Source organism: Opisthocomus hoazin, chromosome 2, assembly GCF_030867145.1.
Source record: "Opisthocomus hoazin isolate bOpiHoa1 chromosome 2, bOpiHoa1.hap1, whole genome shotgun sequence".
Classification (NCBI taxonomy): domain Eukaryota; kingdom Metazoa; phylum Chordata; class Aves; order Opisthocomiformes; family Opisthocomidae; genus Opisthocomus; species Opisthocomus hoazin.
The window spans coordinates 81,473,852-81,497,487 of NC_134415.1; the positions used below are offsets into that span (position 1 = coordinate 81,473,852).

At 45.8% G+C, this 23,636-nt stretch overlaps 1 protein-coding gene across 1 annotated transcript in view; it reads right to left on the reverse strand.

Moving 5' to 3' along the window:
• Positions 1-17,647: 17,647 nt before the first annotated feature.
• LIN28B (lin-28 RNA binding posttranscriptional regulator B) overlaps positions 17,648-23,636 on the reverse strand; it is a 99,048-nt gene continuing 93,059 nt past the window's right edge. The window contains exon 5 of the mRNA XM_075447184.1: positions 17,648-18,420. Coding sequence (XP_075303299.1) covers positions 18,051-18,420 — 370 coding nt within the window. The 3' untranslated portion in view covers positions 17,648-18,050. The remainder of the gene's footprint in view (positions 18,421-23,636) is intronic.

The window sequence follows — 23,636 nt, forward strand, 5'->3', positions numbered from 1 at the left end:
TCTTCTGGAAACCCCACAGAGAAATGAAGCTCACACAAGCATCGTGGGGCTTGTCAGGCTACCTGTCTGCTTCCTGCTCCCTTCTCTCTTTCATTCATTGAACCAAATCTGGTGGTAAGGACAGTTATCGAAGGAAACTTTATTATGCTTATTTGAAGATTTCTATATGCTCAGTGTTAAACTGTATAATTAGCAACAACAAAAAAGCTTGCATTGACATCAGTTAGCATTATATTTGGAGGAATAATTGTCTAATATATTACTGCTTCTCTTGACTTACAGTGTACTGAACAGAAAACCATTTTTACATGCACAGGGTGTGTTGTAAAACATCTTACAGAATGTGAAAACTTAAATACATATCCTTACTTAAATGTCAAAGGGGAAATCACATTAACAGAAAAAAGTAGGTTTTGTTAAAAGGTTGTTCATTTCCCCCCCTCCAAAAAAAGCCCTCTCCTGGTGTATCTCAGACATCCTTTAATTGCATAAGCCTAGTACTACGAGCTCTTTCTTGAGGAGGGCAGGAGAAGTAAAAGACCAAGAAAATGTATTTTTAGTGTGTGATTTCTGGAAAACCTGAATTCTTCTCAGCATTCTGCAGAAAATGTCTTGTCCCTCTGCTGCCTTGTCCTAGAAATGGGGGTTCTGAGGCTTTACAGGTGAAAAGCCAACAGACAAATGAAGACCCCTAAATAACCTTTTAAAGCAAATCTGTAACAAGATGAGTGGGGTTTATTTTTATGTTGTGTTTTAGAGGGCTGAGAACCCTGGTTTTTTTCATGGAACAGACCACATTTCGGGTTCAGCATATGTAGTTTGGGACCTAAATGGCACATGAATACATAGGTGGTATGTATCCATGGGACATTACCATGGAATCCATGACATTTTTCTATTATATTCATTTAGATCTGTCAGTTGGAGCTAATTACGGTTTGCCTACATGTTGCTTACATTGCATTCAGCTCAAACCAGTTTATTCTTACATTGACTGCCTTCACGGGTGGAGACTCTGCCAAATTTTAAATCTTACTTCCACTCATCATAAGCATCTCGGAAGACTGACTGCTTTCTGAATGTCACCTTAAAAATGGAAGCAGCAAAGAGAACTGAAATGGTAACTCTGCCGCAGGTCCCTTGTCAGGGTCAGGGAAGGTGGAGCTGGGAGGCAGGGTTATGGCCAAGCCTCTTCATAAACTGCTTCTAGATCGCACTCAGCCAGCACAAGGCTTTCTTCCAGCTCTGAGCGATGACATGACCGCAGCTGAGCTCTGATCGACCATCAGATGCCACGACAGAAACGAGCATGTGCCAGAGCACCCTGCAGTTTGTGCTGTTTTGCGTAGCAGAGGAGAAATCTAAAATTTGCTCATGTTAGAAGACAGGAATGCAGACAAAGAGCAGCCTCTACTGGGGAGAAGCCGTCCACGCTTTTTGCAAATGCTGTTGGTATCGGTGGGGAAGACCAAAAAAATTCATTTAATTGCAAAGATGTTGATTTGGCAAAGGCGGTGGGAGCGCATGCGCGCTTCAGGCTTGGTGATGAGCCAGAAGTGCTTAGAGTACGTTTCATGCTGCCCACAGTAAGCGATGGAGGTAACATTTCCCCAGGCTGAGGTGAAGAAGCTGTGATTATAAACTTTTGAGGGGAAACTACCAAAATGAACAGAACTGTTTTGATAGTTGGTAGATCTGTAAGCTGAGCCTGCACAACTTCACCAGGCAGCTGTTCCCGTTAAAGAAGCATCCAGCTACAACAGGGTACCGCAGGCGACGGTGCAACTTCAATCTCTCTTCCCGATTCCTGTCTGCCTCTTAGCGAGGCTTTCTCCACCCCTCTGTGTCAGAGTCAATAGAGCCCACTGAAGGACGACAAGGGAAAAATCAATTGTGCAGTCAGTAACTTCATCATGTCCTGGAAAGAATGATCACTGAGCTATTTGTGTCTTGAAGCAGCTGATCTGAGTTCTGCTCCTGCCCAGTACCGTATTTATCATGCTGTACAGTGCATTTAGAAGTATTAAAAAGTGCTGACTGCTGAAAGTAATGGAAATCCCCAATAGAGTCAAGCTAAAAAAAAGGAGATAATGTATGTAAACAGTACGGGAAATATTTTAATGGCTTCCGGAGGGGGGGAAAAATGGTTTTTCTTTTCCGAAGAGGGAAATGTTTCTGCAGAGTTTCCACTGTCACCTGGCACTTTCAGTTTGGGAAAATCAAACCCTCCTATGTGCTTTCCTACACTCTTTTTGTTTTCCTCATCAGGTCTGTTCACTGAATGCTGTGTATATTAACCTCAACACGCTGATATCCAAGCCCAGCTCTGGCTAGTAATATGAAGAGAAAAAGATAACATCTACTGAGCTGTTATTAAAGGAATTTTTGGCATCTGCAGTATGGCTCTTGCAGAGTGAGTGTTCCCTCATGCCCAGGTAAATGGAATTATTTTTCATCAAAGCCCACCCTGTTATGATTTCAGTACATTGTGCAGCATAGGAGGGAAGCAGCAGATTAATTCTGGCAGCTGAAGCTGTGGCAGTCCCTAAGGCATTCCAGGTCCCAGCCAACTACTCTGCCTCTTCCCCACAGGCCCCTACCCCTTCAGAACGGGGCAGGGGAAGGAAAGGTGAACCCACTTCTCCTGGGCTTCTCTGGCCGGACCCAGGAATCCCCAGTCAGACAGGTGGGTGTCCAGCGCTTGCTTACTGCTAAAAGGTAACATTTTTTAGTGGGATAGTTTTTTTCCCCTCTCCTTTGGACTTGGAAGACAGCTGTTTGTGAGTCCCTTTGCGCCAGCCTTCCCTGTAAAAGGAGGCTGCTGAAAGAGAGACAACATCTGCTTCTTTCAGCCTACCCTCATGGCTGGCGTCGTTTTGCATTTATTGCTGGCACCAGAAGCTGTCACCTTAGGGTGTGATCCCGTCAACCAGAAAAGCTGCTCCAGCTGGGTCCTCAGCACTGACACCAGAACAGAACAAATTCCCTCAGATGTTTGTTTATATGAGGTTTCGATGTGTGTCTTCCCAAACAAACTTCTTTCAGCAACAATTACATGTTGTTGAAACACATTCCGTAGCTGGCCCATCACTATTCTCCTACTTTTTCCTTGCAGTGTTGCCAAACAATCTGTGGATACGCTGTGTCCTCCGGAAAGGTGCTGCACCCTGCTTGGCACTACTGAAATCCACCCTGCTGAACGTGCGTGTTCTTCCTCCAACCCTGTCCTCTAGCGTGCCTGCAGTCATCCCGTTCAGCTCCGCGCCGTCTGAGGGCACCTTCAATCCCCTCGTCGGTGCTGAGGGCATTGAACAGGGCTGGACACGTCACCGAGGCTTTGGATTCCCTTCCAGAGGAGGAAGGTCACCGCTGTAACTGCCGCAGGTGAGACTCAGCCCCAGTTTCACTGCTGAAGACAAACCCCATCCTGAACTTCAACTGGAGAAGATCTATCTGGATGTCTTTCAAGAGAGGAGCTATCTGGAAGAGCGATACAAAAATACACAGGACTTGTAATATTAGTAATTTCATGAACACATGAGGGAAAATACCAGTTCTCCTCTTTCATTTATTGCTGCTTTCCAGCAGCGACAAGGCTGACAGCACTGTAGAAAAAAGAAAAATACTGTAGTGCTTGTGTTGGCATGTAGGTAAACCGTGGGAGTGAAAAATATGAGCTTATCCTGTGGGGACATCAGCTGTGGCTCTGCAGCGAGCGCAGGGCTGAGAGCAGCGGCCGGGCACACGCCCCGGCACCGGAGTAACGCAGCGTCAGCCCGGGGCAGCTGGGAAGGGGGCTTGAACTCCCCTGGCTTTTCCTAGAGCTGTGCCTTGAGGCAGCAGGGCTTTTCTTGTCTCCGCTGGCAGCGAGCAGGACAGCAGAGGTTTCAGGGTGTCAGACACAGGGGCCTTCGGTCTGGCAGGAGCCAGCTCAGCGAGAGAAGGAGGGGAATGGTCCTGCCAGGGCCAGCAGACACAAATTGACTCGGGCCCCTGGGAATTGTAGGATCGGCTCGCAGGCTGGGGAGGGGTTGTTCAAAATCATAGATGGGATGTTATTTCGCAGCATATAACCTCTATGTCTCCACTTCTACTTGAGCTAAAAGTTATATGAGTCTTTACGCTTCCCCAGGAGCATCCGTTGGACACGCTTCTCTTTGGGGACGATTCCTCATGTGAGCAACGTGGACTTGTACGGGCTGCTGATCAGCGTTAATAACGCTCCTGGCAGTGACCCTGCAGCGGTGTGTCCTCGAATTCCTTTGGGATGCGGCTGCGCAAGGAATGTGGGCGTCCCGAGCCGACGGGATCCCGCGAGGTGGGTCTGGATGCGTACCGAGGGGCACGGCTCTGAAGTCAGCATCTCTGCACGGGGCAGCGCACAGCTCTTGTGTCGAATGAATTCAACAGAGCCTCACAAAATCCCGAATGAAGTAAGCCTGTGCTGGGGGTTGGGTAGTGTGACATTCTCCTCTTGCTTTCAGCTTAAACTAGGAATAATAAATATCTCCTTCAAGCAGATGGCCTCGTGTTAGGACTGCAGCCTGTTCCTGTCTGAGCAAGAACCATGTCACTGCTTTCTTTGCCTATTTAATTTTTTTTTTTTTTTTTGAGAAAAAAGAAATTACATTAATATACCCAGGTATTTCTGAGTGTTTTGGTGATTCACAGTTCAAAATAAGGCTTTTCTCTTACGGCCTTATCTGTGCTGTCCAGTGGCGCTGCCAGGAGCTTTCTTTGCTTCAGTGAATTCTGGCTCAAGCCTTGCAGCTGCAGGGCAATATGTTCTACTCAGAAACCCACGCTGCCATTTTCTTTTGGTTAGCTGATGTGCCCCCATGCTTCTTGTGTACGCGACGCGGTTTTTCGGGTGATAAGTGTGGGTTAACTCCAGGTGGGACCTTCTAACTCCGTTACCTGTAGGTTTCTGTGACCGCGGTAAAGCTGCATGGCGCCCGTCGCGTGAGCCGTGGTCCTGGGGATGCCCGGCAGCTCTAAGCACTGCTCTGAGCACCCAGCACCTCTGCAGACCAGGCCCTGCATTTCCAAGCTTCAGTCAGCACGCATGAAAGCTTGGAAATAGTGAGGGTGGTGGCAGCACAGGCAAGGATACCAAGGGGGAAAGCGAGCTGCTGCCGGCAGTTGGACTGGGTCCGTGGGGCTCGGGTTTACAGCTGCTGCTGGAGAGCCGAGCGGTCTCGGTGCTGGCAGGGGGAAGGCAGAACGTGCCCTGCCCGCGCCGCCGTGTCTGCACCACCATGTCCCCTCCTGCCGAGGAAGGGGCAAGGCAGGTGTCCGAAGAGCAGAGGCTGCTTCGCAGTCTGGTAGGTCTGCTGCTCTGCTGCTGGTTTGCAGGAGCGCTCCCGGTGACACTGGGCCACCACCGGCGCAAGGCGAGGAGGCTCCTTACCTGGAGGTGGTGACGAGCAGCCGTCGCTTCTGCACCTTTCTCCGACAGAGCCCCCAGCTCGGGCACGGGGGTAACCTGGCACTCCCCGTAGTCTCTCGCGTCCCAAGAACAGCTGAGTTAGTAACCCTCGGCTGTTGAGTCCTGTGCCACCTCTGTTATTTGTGGACCCTTTGGTAGCCTGGTCCTGATGTGTCCAAACTCGTTGGCTACTGGCAAAAGTCTGTTACAAATACTTCCTGTGACTAGTCTGGTTTTCCTGGTTCTTCGTAGCAGGTGTCCAAACCCGGGGGTGGTGACCCAATCCAGGAATACTAAAACCTGTTCCTACTATCTGGCTGAGTGTGATCTGGGGATGTGGCTTCTCGTGCAGCTACTGGCGCGTACGACCTCAAACCCAAGCATTTTTATAATTGTAAAATTTAGTTGTTTCAGGAAAACCTTTTTCTGTAAAAGACTCTAAGACAGAAAAACATGTGTTGTAAGAAGTTAGAGGAGCTGTTAGGCTTCTGTATGCACGTCCAGCACTAGCTGTAATATGAAAAGTACAGGTAAAATCTTCTCCTCGCCTTAGAGGAAAAGGGCAGTTGCCCGGTGACTATTAATAACAACAGCAAAATTATGCACTGAATTAAAAATAGTTGAAGATATAGAGGAGGCAGATGAGTAGATTTGAAAATTCACAAGGCAAATACCTTGTGCTGTATGATCTGGAGGAATAAAGCAGTGCACAATAAAGAGATCGAGGGTACAGAGACTGCCCCAAGACTCTGAACAAACCAAGTGACATCCAGAGAATGAAGTGCAGGGGCAGTGATTTGCAGGCCCCTGGTCTCCTCACCATATCACTACTGGTGCAGATCACCAAGCTTGCTTTTACAGAAGGGATGGGCACTTTCTGGAAGCTGCTGAAGCCGCACTTAAGATGTTTCAGTCCTTTTCAGGGAAGCAGAAGCTTGTCCTCTGCGCTGACCTGTGACCTGGCTGCTGGGGCCTTGCTGAGAGCCAGTGAATAGCAGACAGGGATGAGACGGAGTAATTACGGCGGGTGAATGGGTAAAATAAAGATGGAGATCTTCCTTCCTTTCATCTCAAATAGAGGAGCTAATTTTGGGAACCTTTCTGACAAAAGCTCACAGTGACCCAAATCCTTCCCGCTTTGACTTGGTGGGGACAAAACCAGGCTCAGAAGCCCCCCTGGGATAGGTTAGACAGACACTTACAAGGCACTGGGTGACGAGTGCAGGTGGATGCTCACGGTGCCAGCAACGGCCTGCGAAGATGTGGTGGGGGCCCCCGTGGCCCCCGGGACCTGCCAGTGTCTCTCCGCAGCCAGAGGAAACTGATTGAAAGAGACTCTTGACTTTATTCTCTCACCAGCCCTTTCTTCTTGCATGCTGTTGCTTCACTTTCTGTCTTACGCTTTGTGGCGGCAGCGTTCCAGGAAATGGATGATTTTGTTGTTGTTTTGAGCAGGTATCGCATGTCCCTGGGTGACTCACAGGGGTGACCAGGTTCTTCTGGTAACTACTTGTGGCTCTTAGCTTGTGTTACTTAGGGGCTGAAGATCTGTGCTCATTGGTGTATTTTCTTCCATTATGTTCCCTGTACCTGTTGTGTCCCCCTGCCTAGCTGTAGCTCTTCATATCCATGTATCTGAGTAAAAAGAGGCAAGCAGGCTTTTTTCTCTGGAAAATTTCACCTGGAAATCGGCCCTAATCCCTGCTCTGTGGAAATCGCTGTCGATGCTGCTGATTTAAGGAACTTCTTGTGCTTGTAGAGAAAAAGACCTGTTTAAGCCTCAGAGACAGATCAGCCTATTGTTATTCCCAGCCCCAAAAACCTACCAGTCGCCAGAGTGCTCAGAAAATGTTCACCTTCCAGCCTTGTTGGGAAGAACCCTGCGCCCAGCTTTGCCACCTTGTCAAGCTGAACAGCAGGAAACAGGAACAGGCTTTTACCTTCCTCTTTGCAATGCGTGGCCTTTATCCAGCTGGGATAGTGGCAAGCTCTGATGCAGAGCGCAGCACTCAGAGGAAGGGTATTCTGCAGAGGTGGCTGTCACTCAGTGGTACTGGCAAGGGCTCAAGGTGAAATATTCTTAGCCTCTCTTGACTTTGGGCAGGGATCAGTTGCTGGTGCTGAAGCACGTGGTACCAGCCGGCACGTGATGCTGTGCTTGCCCACTTGGAAGCTGCACACGCTGGGGAAACGTCTGAAACAAAACCAGACGGTGCATAGAACCCACCTGCTGCTTTGGTGCTAAAAGCTCATCGGTTTTAAGCTGCACTTCAGCTGCCCTGTAGCCCCAAACAGGAATCTGGCACAGCTGCTCTTACCAAAGACGCATCGCACAGATCTCTTGTCTTAGATGTTCTCACCAAAGCCTGAAGTCAGGAGGAGATGCTGGTGGCTCCACTGGGAAGGGAGGGAGACCTCCACGGGTGCCATGCTCTCGTGGACACAGCAGAGCTTCACAGAGGGGATGATGGTGTCTGTTCTTTGTGCCAAGGTGGGTTAGTCTGGTCTGTGTTCAGCTGTAGGCACCCTCCTCTCCTTGTCGGTAGTAACTGCACAGCGCTGCAGGAGAAAGTTTGGGCAAGAACGTTCCCTGGGCTGGGAGCCACTCTGGCTAATGGTCTGCAAACACAGCACGGAAGGGATGTGTGCCCTTCGCTGCGGCAGTGGATGTACTCGTGGTGCAGGGCCAACACATACACTGACATCAAAGGTGCACGTGATGTGGAAAGCCTTCAGGCACCCAAGGAGAGAGTCGAACAGAATACAGTGAAGTGGGGAAGGAAATTGCAGGTGGGGGTCTGCATGGTACTTAAACGTCCGCTGAAGGGAGTGGTCGTCCTCGAGCTGAGCTGTTGAGCGAGATGGCAGGACGCATTCCGCTTCATACCTGCTGCTGCCTGGCGTGGGGTTGGCCTGAACCCATAGGGCCGGCCCCATCCAGGAAAAACATTTCCAGCCTGAAGTGCCTGTGTCTTGCCAGCCTTCAGAACAGTGAGGTGACTCGTTCAATAGGAACAGTGAGATTCGTCTGTTAACAATGTACCTGACACTTCTAATTTAGTTTGTAGCTTGCTTTAACATCAGTATGCAATTTTCTTAATCGTGTGACAAATTTTTCTTCAAATTTGTTGCTCGTTTCAGGGTTTTTTTGCTGTCTCATCCAATAGTGCAATGCTGAGAAACACTAGTAAAAAAAAAAACTAACAAAAAACCCCAAGAGTGTGCACAGCCAAGCTGGTAGAAAGGAGAATCTCAGCCTTCCCCTTCCCAAACGCATTAGACAAAACAGTTGTGTGGCTGAGGAAGCTGTACCTGCCCACAGCAAAGTTCCCACAGTCTAACTGTCCTGCCCAGGGGTTTCAGGAGACCGGGGTGAACTGCCTCAGCGAGGTGGCTAAATGCTTCTCCTGACACATGTGCCTTCTTTAGCATGTGAGCGTGTATGTTAAATCACTGCCAAACATGCGAATATGGCTAACGGCACTCTCTGCTGTTGGCTGAGAATGACAAGTGCTCCACTGAAATGACTTCAGGGGAACAAGGCTGCAGCTTTTAGGACAGGGGCCAGTTCGGGGATGTCACTTCTTCGTGAGTCACGGGGAGGAGAAACCCCAGTCCCTGGTCTGGAAATGGAGCTTTACCACAGCGGGGGGGAAAGGGAGCTGAGCCTATCACTGCTCCTTGAAACCCCTCAGAGGCTGTCCCTAAACTCCGGGAGCTACCAATAATCCCATTTTTTCCAGATTCTTTGCTCAGACAGGCTAGAAAACCTTAATCTCTTCTTTCTTTCCTTTATTTTTTTTTTTTCCCCCAATCAGCTGGTGCTAGAACCACATGCCTGTTCCTGCAGTTCTCTTGCTTTAATTCCCCTGGGCTTCTGCTAGCACAGAAATGGACCCCGTGGGGCTGGGCGAAGGCTGGGCTGGTGCTTGCACCTGCCCCTTTCACCCTTGTCCGCCGTGGCTGCCAAGCAGAGGGTCCCTGCGAGGGAAGCCTCCGCTCCTCTCTGCACAGCTTTGTGCGAGGCAACAGCTTTTCAGAGACTCTCAGGCTCAAAACTCCACAGAAGTTACGGTTCAGCAGGCTTGGCTGTGACTTTTTGTCACAGCTGTCAGCGCAGGGCAAGGAGAGATGAAAGAAACAGCGGCTGGATGGAAAGGAACTCGCTCTGCTTTGAGCCCCTGCCCTTGCTCCGCTGCCTTGGAGGAGAAGGAGCATTTCTGCTTTCTTTCATAGGCAGCTTCCCAATACAGCTTATTTTAAGTTACTCAGAATTTCCCAAAATGTCTAGTTAGTCTGGGTGCCTCAAATCTTTTGGATGCTCCAACTAAATTTTTTTTTTTTTTAATTTTGTGTTGTTTGGTCTGGGGCCAGTGTTAGCGAATTGCTTTAAGGCACCTAGGGTGTGACAATTCAGCACATTTCTGAAAAGGAAAAAAGACAAAAGAACTACTTTTCTACAATATTGAAGACCAAGAGCGTGGCAGTGCAACCACTCGCCATATAAATGTGAGTAGTAAGCCAGAATGACTGAAAAAACTGACTTTCATGTAGTACTGCCAGTAACAAGTTTACTCAGCAACGGCCAAGAGAAGTCCATCTGTTATTTCCCAGCTACAAACCATCTCTAGACATTTAGTCTTGAAGCTGCCCAAGGAAAGAAATTGCAATCCAACTCGATCTGCCCTGTGCCTGTGAGGAGGGGCTTGTTCTGCTGCTCCATTATCTTCACTAACGGAAATGTCCGTGTACTTCTGGCCCAGGCTTTTTGCCTGTCTCCTGCAGGCAGGAAGGCAGTGTTCAGCTTCCAGCAGTGGCCCAGTAAATGCCGTCTCGTCATGGCTAGCAGGACTATGTTGTTGGCTAGTAGTGTCTGTTTTGGGTAACACAGCGTTTGAACCAGAGTCTGCCTGAGTAAAGACAGGAGGCTGGTTTGAAAGCCAGAGCTGGACACGCAATTCCAGCATCAAAGGTGAAGGACCCCAGAGGAGGAGAGTAACAAGTTTCTCAAAACAATAATAAAGCAGGAGGCAACTCCTCATAAAAAAGAGTTACTGGGGTCTTGTCTATTATCTTAAAAAAGAAAAAAAAAAAAGCTTTTACATTTTTCTTGCTGGTGCACAACAGGACTTCTTATTCTAGTGGACAAAGAGCTGGAAGTTGATGCCAGAGGAACTGGAAATGAGGCCCTGCTTGTTAGCAGCAGGTGATTAAAACAAGCTGTCAGGGTGTGGAGCATCACTTTTTCTCATGAGTAGTCAGGCCTGATCTGAAGCCCAGCTAGAAAATACACTTAAAGCAGCCAAGCAAACAAGGCTCCAGCTGAAGCTCAGTGCTAAAATTCAATACAATTGTAACTGCCCAGAACTGAAGAGCCTGCGTCATGCAGCAGGTCAAGCTAGATACTGACTGATGCTTTCTGGCCTTGAACCTTGGATTATTTGGACAAAAGCTGGGTTGTAAGCACCTAAAGCTGGATGCTACCTAAGCTCAGTGCTTGTTGCTCGTTCTGCCTAGTCCACCTTCTCCTGGCTGGTAAAACAGGAGCAAGGACACCAGTCCATCTGCAGTGGTTCATGAACTGTTTGGCTGCTCCAGCCCTGAATACCAAGGTTAAAAGCTGCACAGCAAGGAACGCCCAGGGCCAAACATTGAACAGCCAGGGAACAAAACATCGACCAGCTGCATGTTAACTGAGCAGCAGCAGCCTGAAAATGTGCCCGGGGTGCGATGGCAATGGCTCTGCCATCAGGCGGTGGGCAACGCTTGCAAAAAACAGCCAGCACCCAGTAACCTGCTGTTGGCACCCAGTAAGCTGCTCTCAAGAGGACTGGTCGTCCTGGAGGTCAAGAGCATTGCAGGCAGCAGATGCCTCTGGGCACAGCAGAGAGCTTTACTCAAAAGGTCTTTAAATTAATTAATCAGGCCATCACCTAAATGACACTGATAAACAGGAGCGGGACAGCCACAGAATGAACTCCCTCCTCTCTGCCACGGAGTTTATTCCTACACAAACATAGAGGAGCGTTTTAAATAAGCAAGCAACTTGAAAGTACACTAAATTGTTTGCATCTGGGATATTTTTATTAGCAGGGAAATGGTGACTGGCGAGGAGGGAAGGAGATAGGTATGGAGCCTTTCATGTATTAAGAGTAATTTTGAAATGAGTGGCTTATGTACACAGCTCCTCGTCCCATCAGACTGCAGGAAAAATACGATTCTTTCAAAAAAAGGCTGAATTTGTTTCAGCTCTTGGGGTTACAGAAAGGCTGGAAATAGTAGGAAGCATGTGTCCTAAGGCCTACAGAACAGGGAAATTAATGAAAATGCTGCTTTTGTAATTATTTCAAAGGGTTACTGTGATTTTCGCATTACTCTGTTGACTAATCGGGAAGTTTCAGCCCAGGAATTTCTTCCCGTTGGCATGAAGCAATGCTGTTGCTAATGCCATGGGGCAGTTACCTCTTCTCTGCAAGTTAGGAAGGAGGGGCTGGGCTTGCAGCAGTGAAGTTGGGTGCTCCTGATGATCTGTCTTTGCCCAGTGCATGAGACATGCCTTCCTGCCTTCAAACATGAAGGCAGGATTTCCAAACTGTCTGAGGGGACTGCTGAAAGGGTGAAGACCACGGACTTCCCCGGGGAGGGAGGCAGGCACGTATCGGAGACGAGGTGGGAAGGATCAGGTGATGCTGCTCTTCCAGGCTCTTTGGTTTCAACCGCTACTAGGCCCTGCAGGCGGGGAGGTTTCTCCATCTCACGTGTTCTGAGGGCTTCTTACATCGGTGCATGGCCAGAGCTGCTCACCACTCCCCGAGGTGTCTTTCTCCTGCCTGTGTCACCTTGTGGGGTGATGCGGATGTTAGATGGTGGCATGCCCGAGGCGTCCCCTCCCCTTCCCCAAAACATTGGGGTCAGGCAGGCCAGGAGCACATGTTCTTCAATGAACACGCTCTTAAGGTGTTACAAAGAAAGCCTTGCTCCTCACGACTGACCCAATAACAGGGACATGTGCGAGATCTTAGCCAAGGGGACTGGGAGTCATCTCTTCCTCTTTCCAGGAAAGCGATGAAACCCTTTGCCTGCAGCTGGGACAGGACTGGATGTGATGGGACACGTGTTCAGGACACTTGGATACGATGGGACACGTTTGTAGCTTACTCTTTTCTGAGGCCATGAATTAGAGGGGTGAGGCGGGGAGAGAAGTAAATGAAGTTTTCTGTGACTGGAAGAGTAGATGATGGAGTGAGCAGATGGTAACCCTTCACGCAGACATTTGTACAAACAGAAAAAACCCTTTTCTACCTTGCATTTAGTAGAGTCTGTTAGATTCTGCTATTAATCACCTATACGCAGAGCCTTGTATTGAAACAGAGGCACTGGAGCCAGCATATACGAGCCCTCAAATATTTGAATACAGAATGATGAGCTAACATTATCCAGTTCACTAATACACTTTATGTAATGTCCAGGTAATGGTACAAGCCTACAGATTAAGTAAGAAGTAATAAAGATGGGATGAGACTTAAATACCAAAATCTTTTCATCCCAGAGAATGACCCAAATGACTGGTAACTTTACTGACCAGTGTACTCTCAGAGAGCAAGTACCAAAAGCTACAGTCCTGCAGTTTAATTTTGACAGACGAATGGGGTTTGGGGTGCAATTTCAGCAGCATTGCTAGTATGATCTAGGTATGCATGAATCATTTATTTCCCCCCACCCTGCCCCAACAGCTTATATGACTAAAATTATCTCTTGTGAAGATAATATCCTAAAACTAAGTGAACATAGGTGCTTATGAAAAGTCTGCCCAGTGACTGCACAGTGCTTTTTTATCATGCAAATAAAGAAAATCTCAAAGGCTCTATGTAAATGACAACGTTATATGTTTTATTTTTAATCAAGTAATTATTTTAAACCTCACAATATCCACGACTGACAGGAAAAAAAGACATTAGGCATGAAATGAGAATATAAAATACATGATATGTAGAAAGGCAATCAGTGCTTTAGTCCCTCGAGACAGTAAACAGGTGAAATGACTTTCAAAACTTCAACTTACTGTCTTTTTCTTAAAACATAAAATTAAAGTGATTTTTCTTTTATTTCACCTTGTAAACAACATACAAGTCAAAATGGACAATGAGGTAATCTATACTACAGAAGATAATTTAAAAACACTAGATAAGACACAGTATTAAAGACATATAGAAAATCAGTGTTCACTTTGGTCTCTAGTATGGTTATTGTTATTATTACCACAAGCAACACATACTAGTATAAGCCAGTCTGGTGATGTTTGTCAGTCAGTTGTTGCTTAATTTAGTAATCCAAGAGGTAGTCAAAACCATTATCCTTTGTAAAGGCGGTTGCTCTTACATTTGGTTCCGTGACAATGGCAGCAAACACCTTGGTACTTCTCAACATTCTCACAAAAACACTGCCAAAGCTGCTAACACACAGCTCCGGTTTAGCATGAAAAAAAGAAGCGTGTGTTCATAGATCAACCTCTTGTTATCAGTCAACAGTTGTAACAGGGGTAACACAACCAACGGATCTTAAAGAAGAGGCTGTTGATATACTAAGCAAAATAAGATCGATGCATTTAACAAGGCTTCTCTTGTTTCTAAAACAATACTCAAATCTCGTTAAGACTTCTAGAAAATTAAAACCAGTGCATCTGCACATGTACACATCTTCCCAATTGCTTTTATATCTAGCACAGGGGAATACATATATAATTTCTTATGATAAACATTTCTTACAGATAAATTAATTAAATTAAAGACTCGATGAGATTTCCCATGTTCTTTTATAATTCTTCTTACAAAGAATGTTACAAGATCTATAAACACATTTTATGGGGCTCTATTCACAAAACCAAGTATGACTAAGCAAGAACTCCAGGATAACGCTGGCGCAGAGTAAAACTGGGCTGAAAAAGGTGGCCAGCACAGGGAAGAGGTAGGATCCAAATGTGGTGTTTGGCACTCCCTGAAAGCTGGCTGAAAGCAAAATATTGCAAACGGTATTGCAACACCAGGTTTACCATCACTTGCAGCAAAAGGTTATTTGTCTCTGCCTCCAAATACAAGTCTTCCTCACAGCCTAACTTATACGGCATGTAAATAAATACCATGACCTCTCCTTGGGGGAGAGTAAAAAATACCTCACAATGTCCCTTATGATTAAATCAAATTGAGTATTTTGTAGCGGGGGAATGGGAGGGAGAGATACTCTTGTTCCAGGTTTAACCTTATCTCCAGTATTGTTAGGAGAAAAACACATCTCTCTGAGCAGGCAGTTGAACTATTTCTACTGAAACGAGTTTTATTGTGAAGCATTCTGGCAAGGACAGGCTGGTGAATAGCGGAAATCTAGGCTGAGCCAATGCTGCAGAATATTAATTTCGTCCTTAGACATGAAGGAAGAATCCTAAACTCAGTCTGTGCCTCTTCTTTTACAGGGTTCTTTGCTTATTTGGAGCAGCCTATTGAAAGACTAGAACTAGATTTTTTTCCTCCTGCAGCCCAGTGCTAAGTAGTTACCTGCCGCAGCTTGCGCTGATATATGTTTAACTTGTGCATGTACATTTTTTGTCTCTTCTGGAGATGTATTTATTTTTGTGAACAGTGCCCATAATCCTTTAGACAGAAAAATAAAAACTTTCAAAGAAATGTTTGGAAACGTCTCATAATTTCAAATGGATGCTTCATCTTAAACAAGTATTTGCCATAACGTGTGCAGTGGTGAACTACCAGTTACATCTTTAGTACAGATAAAAGGTATGTACCATAGATCAACAGCCACCTTTAAGGCTAGAGCAGCACAAAGGTGTGTTTATGCAGTAAATATGAGGTAGCATTTTGCTGTAAACAGAATAATAATTTTATTGTCACCTATGTAAACAAAGTGGACTTGATGCTTTTGTGGTTTTATTCTTCCCCCTTCACCCCCTCCCCCCGCCCCGTCCCCCATCCCTCCCCTCCTAGAAAAGCTAAGCACCAGTAACTCCAACTAGAAGTCAGTGGGAGCTGTGGTTGCCCAGCATCTCTGAAAACTCAGACCCTGTGAATGTAAAGACACAAATGCTCACATAAGCAACCAGTACAGAATACCACTTTATCATTTCACAGGAACTTATAATACAAAATGCTGAGATCTGATTATCAGAAATGTAGGTCTATGTCAACTCAGAGGTAGTTACTAATATCAGTACATAATACTTATAAAGCGATAAAAAGGTCTAAGACTATTTGGTTTGTTCTGAGTAAGCAGGTCTGTAGACTATTCTGTAAAGAAAAAACATTACATGGTATATTCCCTGAGCAAAGTTCTTTGTCCTGAGTATGTTATGTAATAGTGATAACATTCTAATATATAAAAATAAAACCTTAAGATTTCAACAATAAGACAGGGTTTGGTATGTGCTCTTAGCAGTTCAGTCTGACTTTGGTGCGCACAGTGATTTCAAACAGCACCAGTTAAAATCTGCACGTTGAAAATATTTCCTTATCTCAGCTCTGAACTTCTTACATATAAACAGGGAATGACCAGTTTTCAAATCCACAATTGCCTATTTCTAGAAGGAACTTTGGTTTAAACTTTCAAAGTGACCTAAGTTTTGCATCTTTGCTGTTTAACCTGGTTTTTACACCGGCTAGAAGGTTAAGCAATGCCACTTTGATTTGTCTACATAATTTAAATAAGTTTACTATCCTTACGTAAGGCAAGGAAGTTCTTCTCTATAGATATATCACATTCAATATCGTCAAAGGTAAGCTTTGCATTAGCATACTGAGAACTTCAGTACAAACCATCGAGATTCTCGCAAACACTGGCAATGAATTCACATAAAATAGTTTTCTCGAAATTGCGCCCTTCGCTGAGGCGTTCGATTACTACCTGCTCACTGAAGCAGCAGCAGCAGCAACAGTAAAAGTCTCATCTGGCAGGACAAGTGGGAAGGGGAAGGCCACGTCAGGAGCCAGCTGCATACCTGCAGTAACTATCGGCTGCAAAAGAGTTACCACGGGTAGGACTTGGGCCCGCCACAGCCTTTCATGCAGGCCGTTTCTTTAGTTTGATTATCTGAGCTTAAACCTACCTGACTCTTCCAAGCTTTACCAGCCTGTGTTTATTGCCAATGTTAAGGATTATACAGGTTTACGTAATTAACTTACATCTGCAATGGGATTTGTCAAAGTATGTTATTTTACGTATGACTTGGTAATTCAGATGTTACAAATGGAAAGCGACTTGAAGTTTTGAGAGGCTCCAACTCTATTAACCCCGAGCAAGGGCTGCAGCCCAGGGAGCCTCGTGCTGAGGCCACCGACCTTTCTCCTCTTTAATGTAGAAGTGTGTGGTCCCAGCGCACTCTGGACCAAGTCTGCAGCAGTCTCCAGTTCACAAGAAGATGATGCCCAGGGTTTCTGGCAGATTTGCAGGTCCCCTCACTAAGGCTTGTCTGCAGCAGATGCCTGTCCTTCTTGACTGCACACATGCTGTGTCACCAGCAAGGGAGGCTGGCTGAGCAACTCAAGTACCCATCTGCCTTTAATCTTAAGAAACTATTTATCCCAGGATCTCATTAGCTTTTTGGTTTCTCTATAATCAAAACAGACAACAACAACAAAAATCCCTAAGGAGCTCTCTCCATGGCATTTCAACAGAAAACAAGATGGAAGTTCCTTCAAACCGAGGGGCACCACTCAGGGCCAAGAGAAGTTGCTGCTGCTGCTGCTACTGCCACCAAGGTCCCCTAAATGTTCACAGAATACAAAGGGTTAAACAGGATCGTCTCCTGATACCACTCAGAAGTGTCTGTTTGGTGACCACTTACACATTCTCCCCTATACAAGTCATCTAAATTACAGTTACAATCATATTAATTTAACAAAACATTTTGAGAAGCCAGCACAGAAACTACACATTCATTGTCTTTTCTGGAGCTTTAAACTCCTCACCAACAAAGGATGGTGGCAATGAGAGCCCTGTTGAGTCATGACACTGCCCTGTGCGGGCATGGGGAGGGGTTTTGATACTTTGTGGAGATAAGAAAGAAAATAACTCAAATTGATGGTCTGGGGGATGTCTTAGTATCTTTAGTACCACATGGCAGCTTTAAAATATGAAAGCATCCTTTGGTTCACAAGAGAAGTAACAGTCTTGATCCCAGTTCTGTGTGTGGTTTTTCAGGTTTGGTTTGGTTTTGAGTGAGATTTCTGGGTGTTCTCGTTAGGTTTTTTTGAACAAGTTTGGAAATGGGTTCTAGGAATGAGTTCAGGAATGTTTGTGGGTACTGCGCCTATTGCTTCACAGTAATGTCTTGTGGGAGCTGGAGAGTGGTCTGATGGAAAAAATATATATTTATAGATATGTACACATACACACACGCGTGCACACTCATACACACACATACAGAAGGTAAAATGTAATGCACCCTGCTCAAGTGTATTTTGCTTGGAGTGATTTGTCTATCAAAGAAAAAAAAATTCACAGTTCCTCAACAGTAGTTAAAATTCCAGGTCAGCTACTGATAATGAAATTATTTCCCCTGTAGTTGCATGAGGTAGACATCCCAAGAGGATAAAGAAAATGGAAAGTTATGACAAACGCTTTAAGTTTTTTTCCTTTTCTGAACAGAAGGCCCCTTCCTGCTCGGTTCTTCGGGCGATGCAGACAACTTACTGGATGAAGCTTCCTGTGGCGACCTGCCCGAGCGCTCCAAGGTCTCCGACCTGCCCTCCTGAGAGTACGACGGAGACGAGTAGCCGTGCGTTCCTCCCCCTTCTCTCGGGAAAGCAGAAGTGGAAGGCTGCGGTTCAGCTTCGTGTCTTCCCTGAGAACTAGTGGGCTGCTGCAAGACAGTTTTGTGAGGGCAGTTCGCCACCATGTGCATGATGCTCTGACAGTAATGGCACTTCTTTGGCTGCGGAGGTAGACTACATTCTTTAGCGTGGTGGTCAAGGCCACCGCAGTTGTAGCATCTAAAAAGCAAGGAGAGACAGCTAGTCACCAGGCGCACCAGCGAGCAGGAAGATTTTCTACGCCAGGGAAGCTCAGCGTGAGCCGGCGAAGCGGCTGGGGCTTCCGCACCAACCCCCGCTGCCGCAGGCCGGGTGCCTCTGAGCTTCCTCGCCGATGCTCGGGACCGGGGGTCCCGGCCTGCCGCCCCGGGCCGGGCCCCTGCGCCCGGCCCCGCTAGAGGGCCCCCGGCACCCGAGCACCGCGCCCGCCGCCGCTCGCCCCGGCGCCTGCAGCGCTCCACGCCCGCCAGCAGCGGCCCGGGCCGCGAAGCGGGACGGGCAGCGGCCAGGGGCCAGCGCCCGCCGCTGGGTCGGGGCGGTGGAGAAAGGCGCGGAGGGGAGACGCGCGGCCCCGGGCCCAGCCGCGTCCCGACGGACGGGCCGCCTGCAGCCGGGGAAACCCGAACGCGCAGGAGGGACGCGGTGCCCTGGCACCAGCCTTGCCTCCTCCGGCTCAGCCCCGCACGGCGAGGTGGGGCCATTAGTAACGGCGTTTGTGGTTTCGGTTCAACAGTAAATAAATAAAAAGCCCCGGAAAGAGTCATGAAACAGGGCTGGTTCGTTTCCTTCCAAAACTCCCGAGCCGCCTGCAAGCGGTGGTGACCCGCGGTGCCAGGCCGTGGCGGCAAGGCCTCGGCCTCCTGCGCGCCGCACGGGCAAGGCCTCCCCCTCCTGCGCGGTTGTCCCGAATGGCTGAACCCGACACCCACTCTGCCATCGGCCTCGTCAGCCGGGGGAGGCCTGAAGAAACCCCCGGCAGCTCCCTGCCGAACCCTCTCGCTGCGTAACACGCGCCAGGATCGCCAGCCCTCGCACTGCGTTATTCTAACACGTGGCACAGAAACAATACGCCTTCGGCATGGTGACCCCACGCCAGTCATGCTCACCGCTGAGCTTTCTATTTCGGCCATTTTCCTATGGTTTCTGTCTCTTTGTTTTATAAATCTTGCACTGAATAATTTATTGTCATCATGCTACTGCAGAGAACTAGACCAATAATTTTTTTGCTTCCCATTAACCATCAACTAATTTAAAAAAACGACTGCACAAATACTTAGACCTGGTGAGGTCAACTGAAGGATTAAAAAGGCTGTAACTGTAACTACCTATATGTACAAAGTAGTGCTACATGTTCTGGCTCAAGCCCACATCAAAGTATTTTAAATTTCCAGATCCCTGGCAAGTAACAAGGCACTGTTTCAGCTACTATTTAGCGGTTGCTACTAGTCTAAATAAAAACCAGTAAGTTTAGTCCATGCAAAGCTGTATGCACAGCTGGAGTCTCGCCTACAGAATTTACCTTCCAAAGAAATGGTATTGGTAAAACCCATGTTATTTTTAAAAAGATTGCAAAATGGCTGTTAATCTTTGCAAATCCACCCAAGAAACAATCCCTCAGCACCTCCCTCTCTCCATCTCTTCTTCGCTATTAGCAATACACTAACCATATCTTTATTTTAACAGACAAATGAAAAACAGCCCAAGTTGCCCATGGCATGCTGTCATGTCCTACAAGACTGACCTATAATTTAGAGAAGTTAAACGATGAACGGAACTTCATTATCCTTTCAGAAAACATTGTAATTAAATTGTCACATCTTCCCTAAAAAATAGTAAGAAACAAGAAACCAAACCCATTGTACTGAACTCTGCACTTCTATGACAACTGCAATAACATATTTTAGGTGAACTGGTTCCATTTTTATGTCACCGCTGCACTGAAGTTTTATGTGTTCTTTTCAGTGAAATTTGAAGACCATGCTTACTCTAGTCTGTCTGCATATACTGCAGAGCATCCCATGAAGAGACACAGAATACAAAGCTTCCCTTGAATGAAGAAGAAAATAACGCGTACAAGCCCCACTGTCATTTAGTATTGATTTCCCTAGCATAGAAAAGGAAAGGACATACTAAATAAGTCATAAAATACAAACATCCTCATCTAAGACCAAAACATCAAGCTTCCCCCCCCCATAATTTTTTTTTAAATGAAGTTTTAAGTTATTAAACAATATCCATCTGACTGCTTTTTCCCAGATCACTGCAGGTATTTTCAAACTAGTGACCTCCACTTAACAGTAGCATTCTGTCTCCTTAACTAGCATTCAGCTGTTGTTTCCCCCACAAGCTTTCTAAACACCTTCTGGATAAAATAATAAGGAAGTAAAACTTGCAATTAGAAAAACAAAAGAGCAGCAACAACAAAAACCCTTACATGTGTTTCCCCCCCCAGTAAATAAATTAAGAACTCACAAATGTGGTACTTACTATAATTTAGGTTATATTAAAGAATTATGTTTATTATCATCTCCTCCTTCGGTTTCTAGTAGTGTACTTGTTCCTGGGCTAAGTGTAGTATAATATAGTATAACATGGGAGTGTGCAGACTTTCTGGAAATCAGGCATTTTATCTTAATTCAGAAGACAGAATTTTACAGCTGTGAACGCATTTGCTTCCTTTAATATCACATGTATTCAGAGTGGTTTAAAAAACAAAAAAATGTTTGAAAATAGGTTAAGGGGCCTCAGTAGCAGGGCAGGCAGTAGCCATGGACAAATCAATTTAATCAGTCACTATGGTATGCACTGCGTTATCCAATTCAGTGAACCATTTCACCTCACCAATTGACCAAGAACCTGCTGTCAGGGCCCCTGCTTCCACTCAAGAGGCCTCCGTCACCTTTTGCATATATATTTATCAATACATCCTACTTGCAAAATATTCTAATTCCCTGCATTTATTCAAATTGTTGCTAAAATGTCACTAGAAAAGAAAACTCTGTAAGAAGCAGTTGCAATTAAACTATGATTTGGGTTTTCAGGAATGTTTTTTGTTACCAACCAACTCAAGCGTCTGGTTGAAGTGTCGGATTAGAATATATATGTGCCAGCCAGGGTGTGCCTGGACTTAAACAGGAGGGTGGCTATTTATTCAGTTCTTTTAACTATTTATTCATTCCTTGTCAATCACTCTTACCAGGAGAACAGATCACACCCCGCTCTGAAACGCCTTCCCTCTCAAGGGATTTACACCAAAATGGAAATGGTCAGCCACCTCCGAGCTCACAAATGATACCACATGGCATCATCCACGCGCATTAAGGTATGGTATTAACCCTTTTGTCCTAAACGCTTCAACCCTTTGCTCCTCTCTGCTCTATATACTTACGTTACAACATAATGAAACCTGATAGCATCTGATACGCATGCACACAAGCGGATACATCCACATCTCTGTATACATAAATATATAGCACAATATACAAGCTGGCTCCTGCTAAGAAAATCAGCAAAGTCTCATTTGAGTATGTTCTCAGAAACTCTAGATTAGTACAACCATGTCAAGTCTTTCTTCACTTCAGAAACACCATGGAAATAATGTATGTTAGCTTATAAAACAACATAAAAGTTCATATGTAAATTACATCATGAGATGAATAAACCACAAAAAGCCCTTAGAAGTGCAATTATAGTAGAAGTAACCCTTACAAAAAAGCAAGAGCAAGAAGGATTTGTTAAAAAAGATCTGTCTTTCTCACAGCAGGCTCCCATGATTTACTTAGTAGCTTCACGCTCAAAAAATAATGCAACAGAGTAAATAAAGAGATGGCAATTACCCTAACGGGGAATCCTTTGTGCACTACACACTGACAGGAAGGTGGATCAGGGTGATTTTTTGATGCAAAAAAGATGAACATTTTAATGAAGGAACACCTTGAGGAACTTGTCTAGCACTGTATTTCAGTATTCTCAAGAAAACAGTAACGTTAATACCTACTAATGAAGAAAGAGAAGAGCATGTAGCAAGGTTAAAAAACACTTCTAAATTCTCCTTCGCTATGGATGTGTGATTGCACAGAACTACACATATTAAAGGAAACACGAACAAGCAAAGAGCGTACAGATTCTAACATAAATGACGTTGTATTAATTGCAATAACCTGATGACCGAAATTGATTAGAAGTGCTCAACTTCGCAACCAAATGCAAAATAAAATACTCTCTGGTCTTCAGCTTTTTCCCTTGTCTCAGCAGTCAGCTCCTACTTAGGAAGCACATCCTAGCTCTACCCCTTTGAAAATGACAATAGCCCTGCCTTGAAAACGTGTTCCCCACAAGAACAGCTCAGCTGAGCTAAGCAGCGAGGAGGGTAAGCACAACTGCTTGCTTCTTCGTCCTGCTTTATAATGTGATTTAGATGATAATCCAATATATATGACAAGTAGAGAATAATTTGTGTAGCTCCACTTTATTATCCGTTGAAAGAAAAAGCTTTAAAATTACCCCGATGACCGATTTTTTTTTTTTGGGGGGGGGGGGGAGGAAGGCGAGGGGTCAACATCCAACAGGGATAGTAAAGGGAAGAAAGGGGGTATAGTGAGAAGAACAACAAAATAATTCACTAGGATATTCCCTACACCAACTCCTCTTTTGTTTTTCCTTTCTGAATGCTATCAGACAACAAAAAACTGCATCTTGGCTAACAGTGCTCCATCTAGCAATGTAAATGCTTTAAAAAATGGCCTGGTATTCTAATAGCAGTGCAAGTGAGATGTTTTTACAATACACTGAATGCCAACTAAGCAGTTAAAGCGTAAACGAAATGCTTGAAATTGTACCTAAATGTGCTGTCTTTTTTAGTAATTACTCTCACAACATACCTAAGAAAGGCCAGTTCTTGCAGACAGAACATGCAGCAGATCGCCTGAACTATCCTATTTTACTGTAAAGGGAGGTTGAACTATCCATGATCTAACAGAAATATGGATCTTAGACAAAACTAAGATGTTTTACTCTTCAAGGGCTTCAGTGACTTGTCTTGAAAATCAGGCCGTGGCGCAGTGCAAAGGGACACTTCTCGCTGGTGGATGTGAACACTCAGCAGAGCTCGGGGAGGCCTGTGCTTGCCCAGGCACCACCTGGGACAAGTGAGAAACACCTCCGACACCTCCGCGGGACCGAAAGAGGCTTCTGGACTGTCAAGGATCTGCTAATTTCAAACTGTTTTTGAAATAAATACAAGTATATTTTAATAGATGATTTAAATATTCCAGTAACCAAATCCTGGATATTACATCTGTCACAGCAGCACTCCAAAGACTAATAGGATCACAGGCGACTGCTGCCAACAGACACCGCTCGTATGTTACTGTACTGTAAGAGGACTAATCACTTTT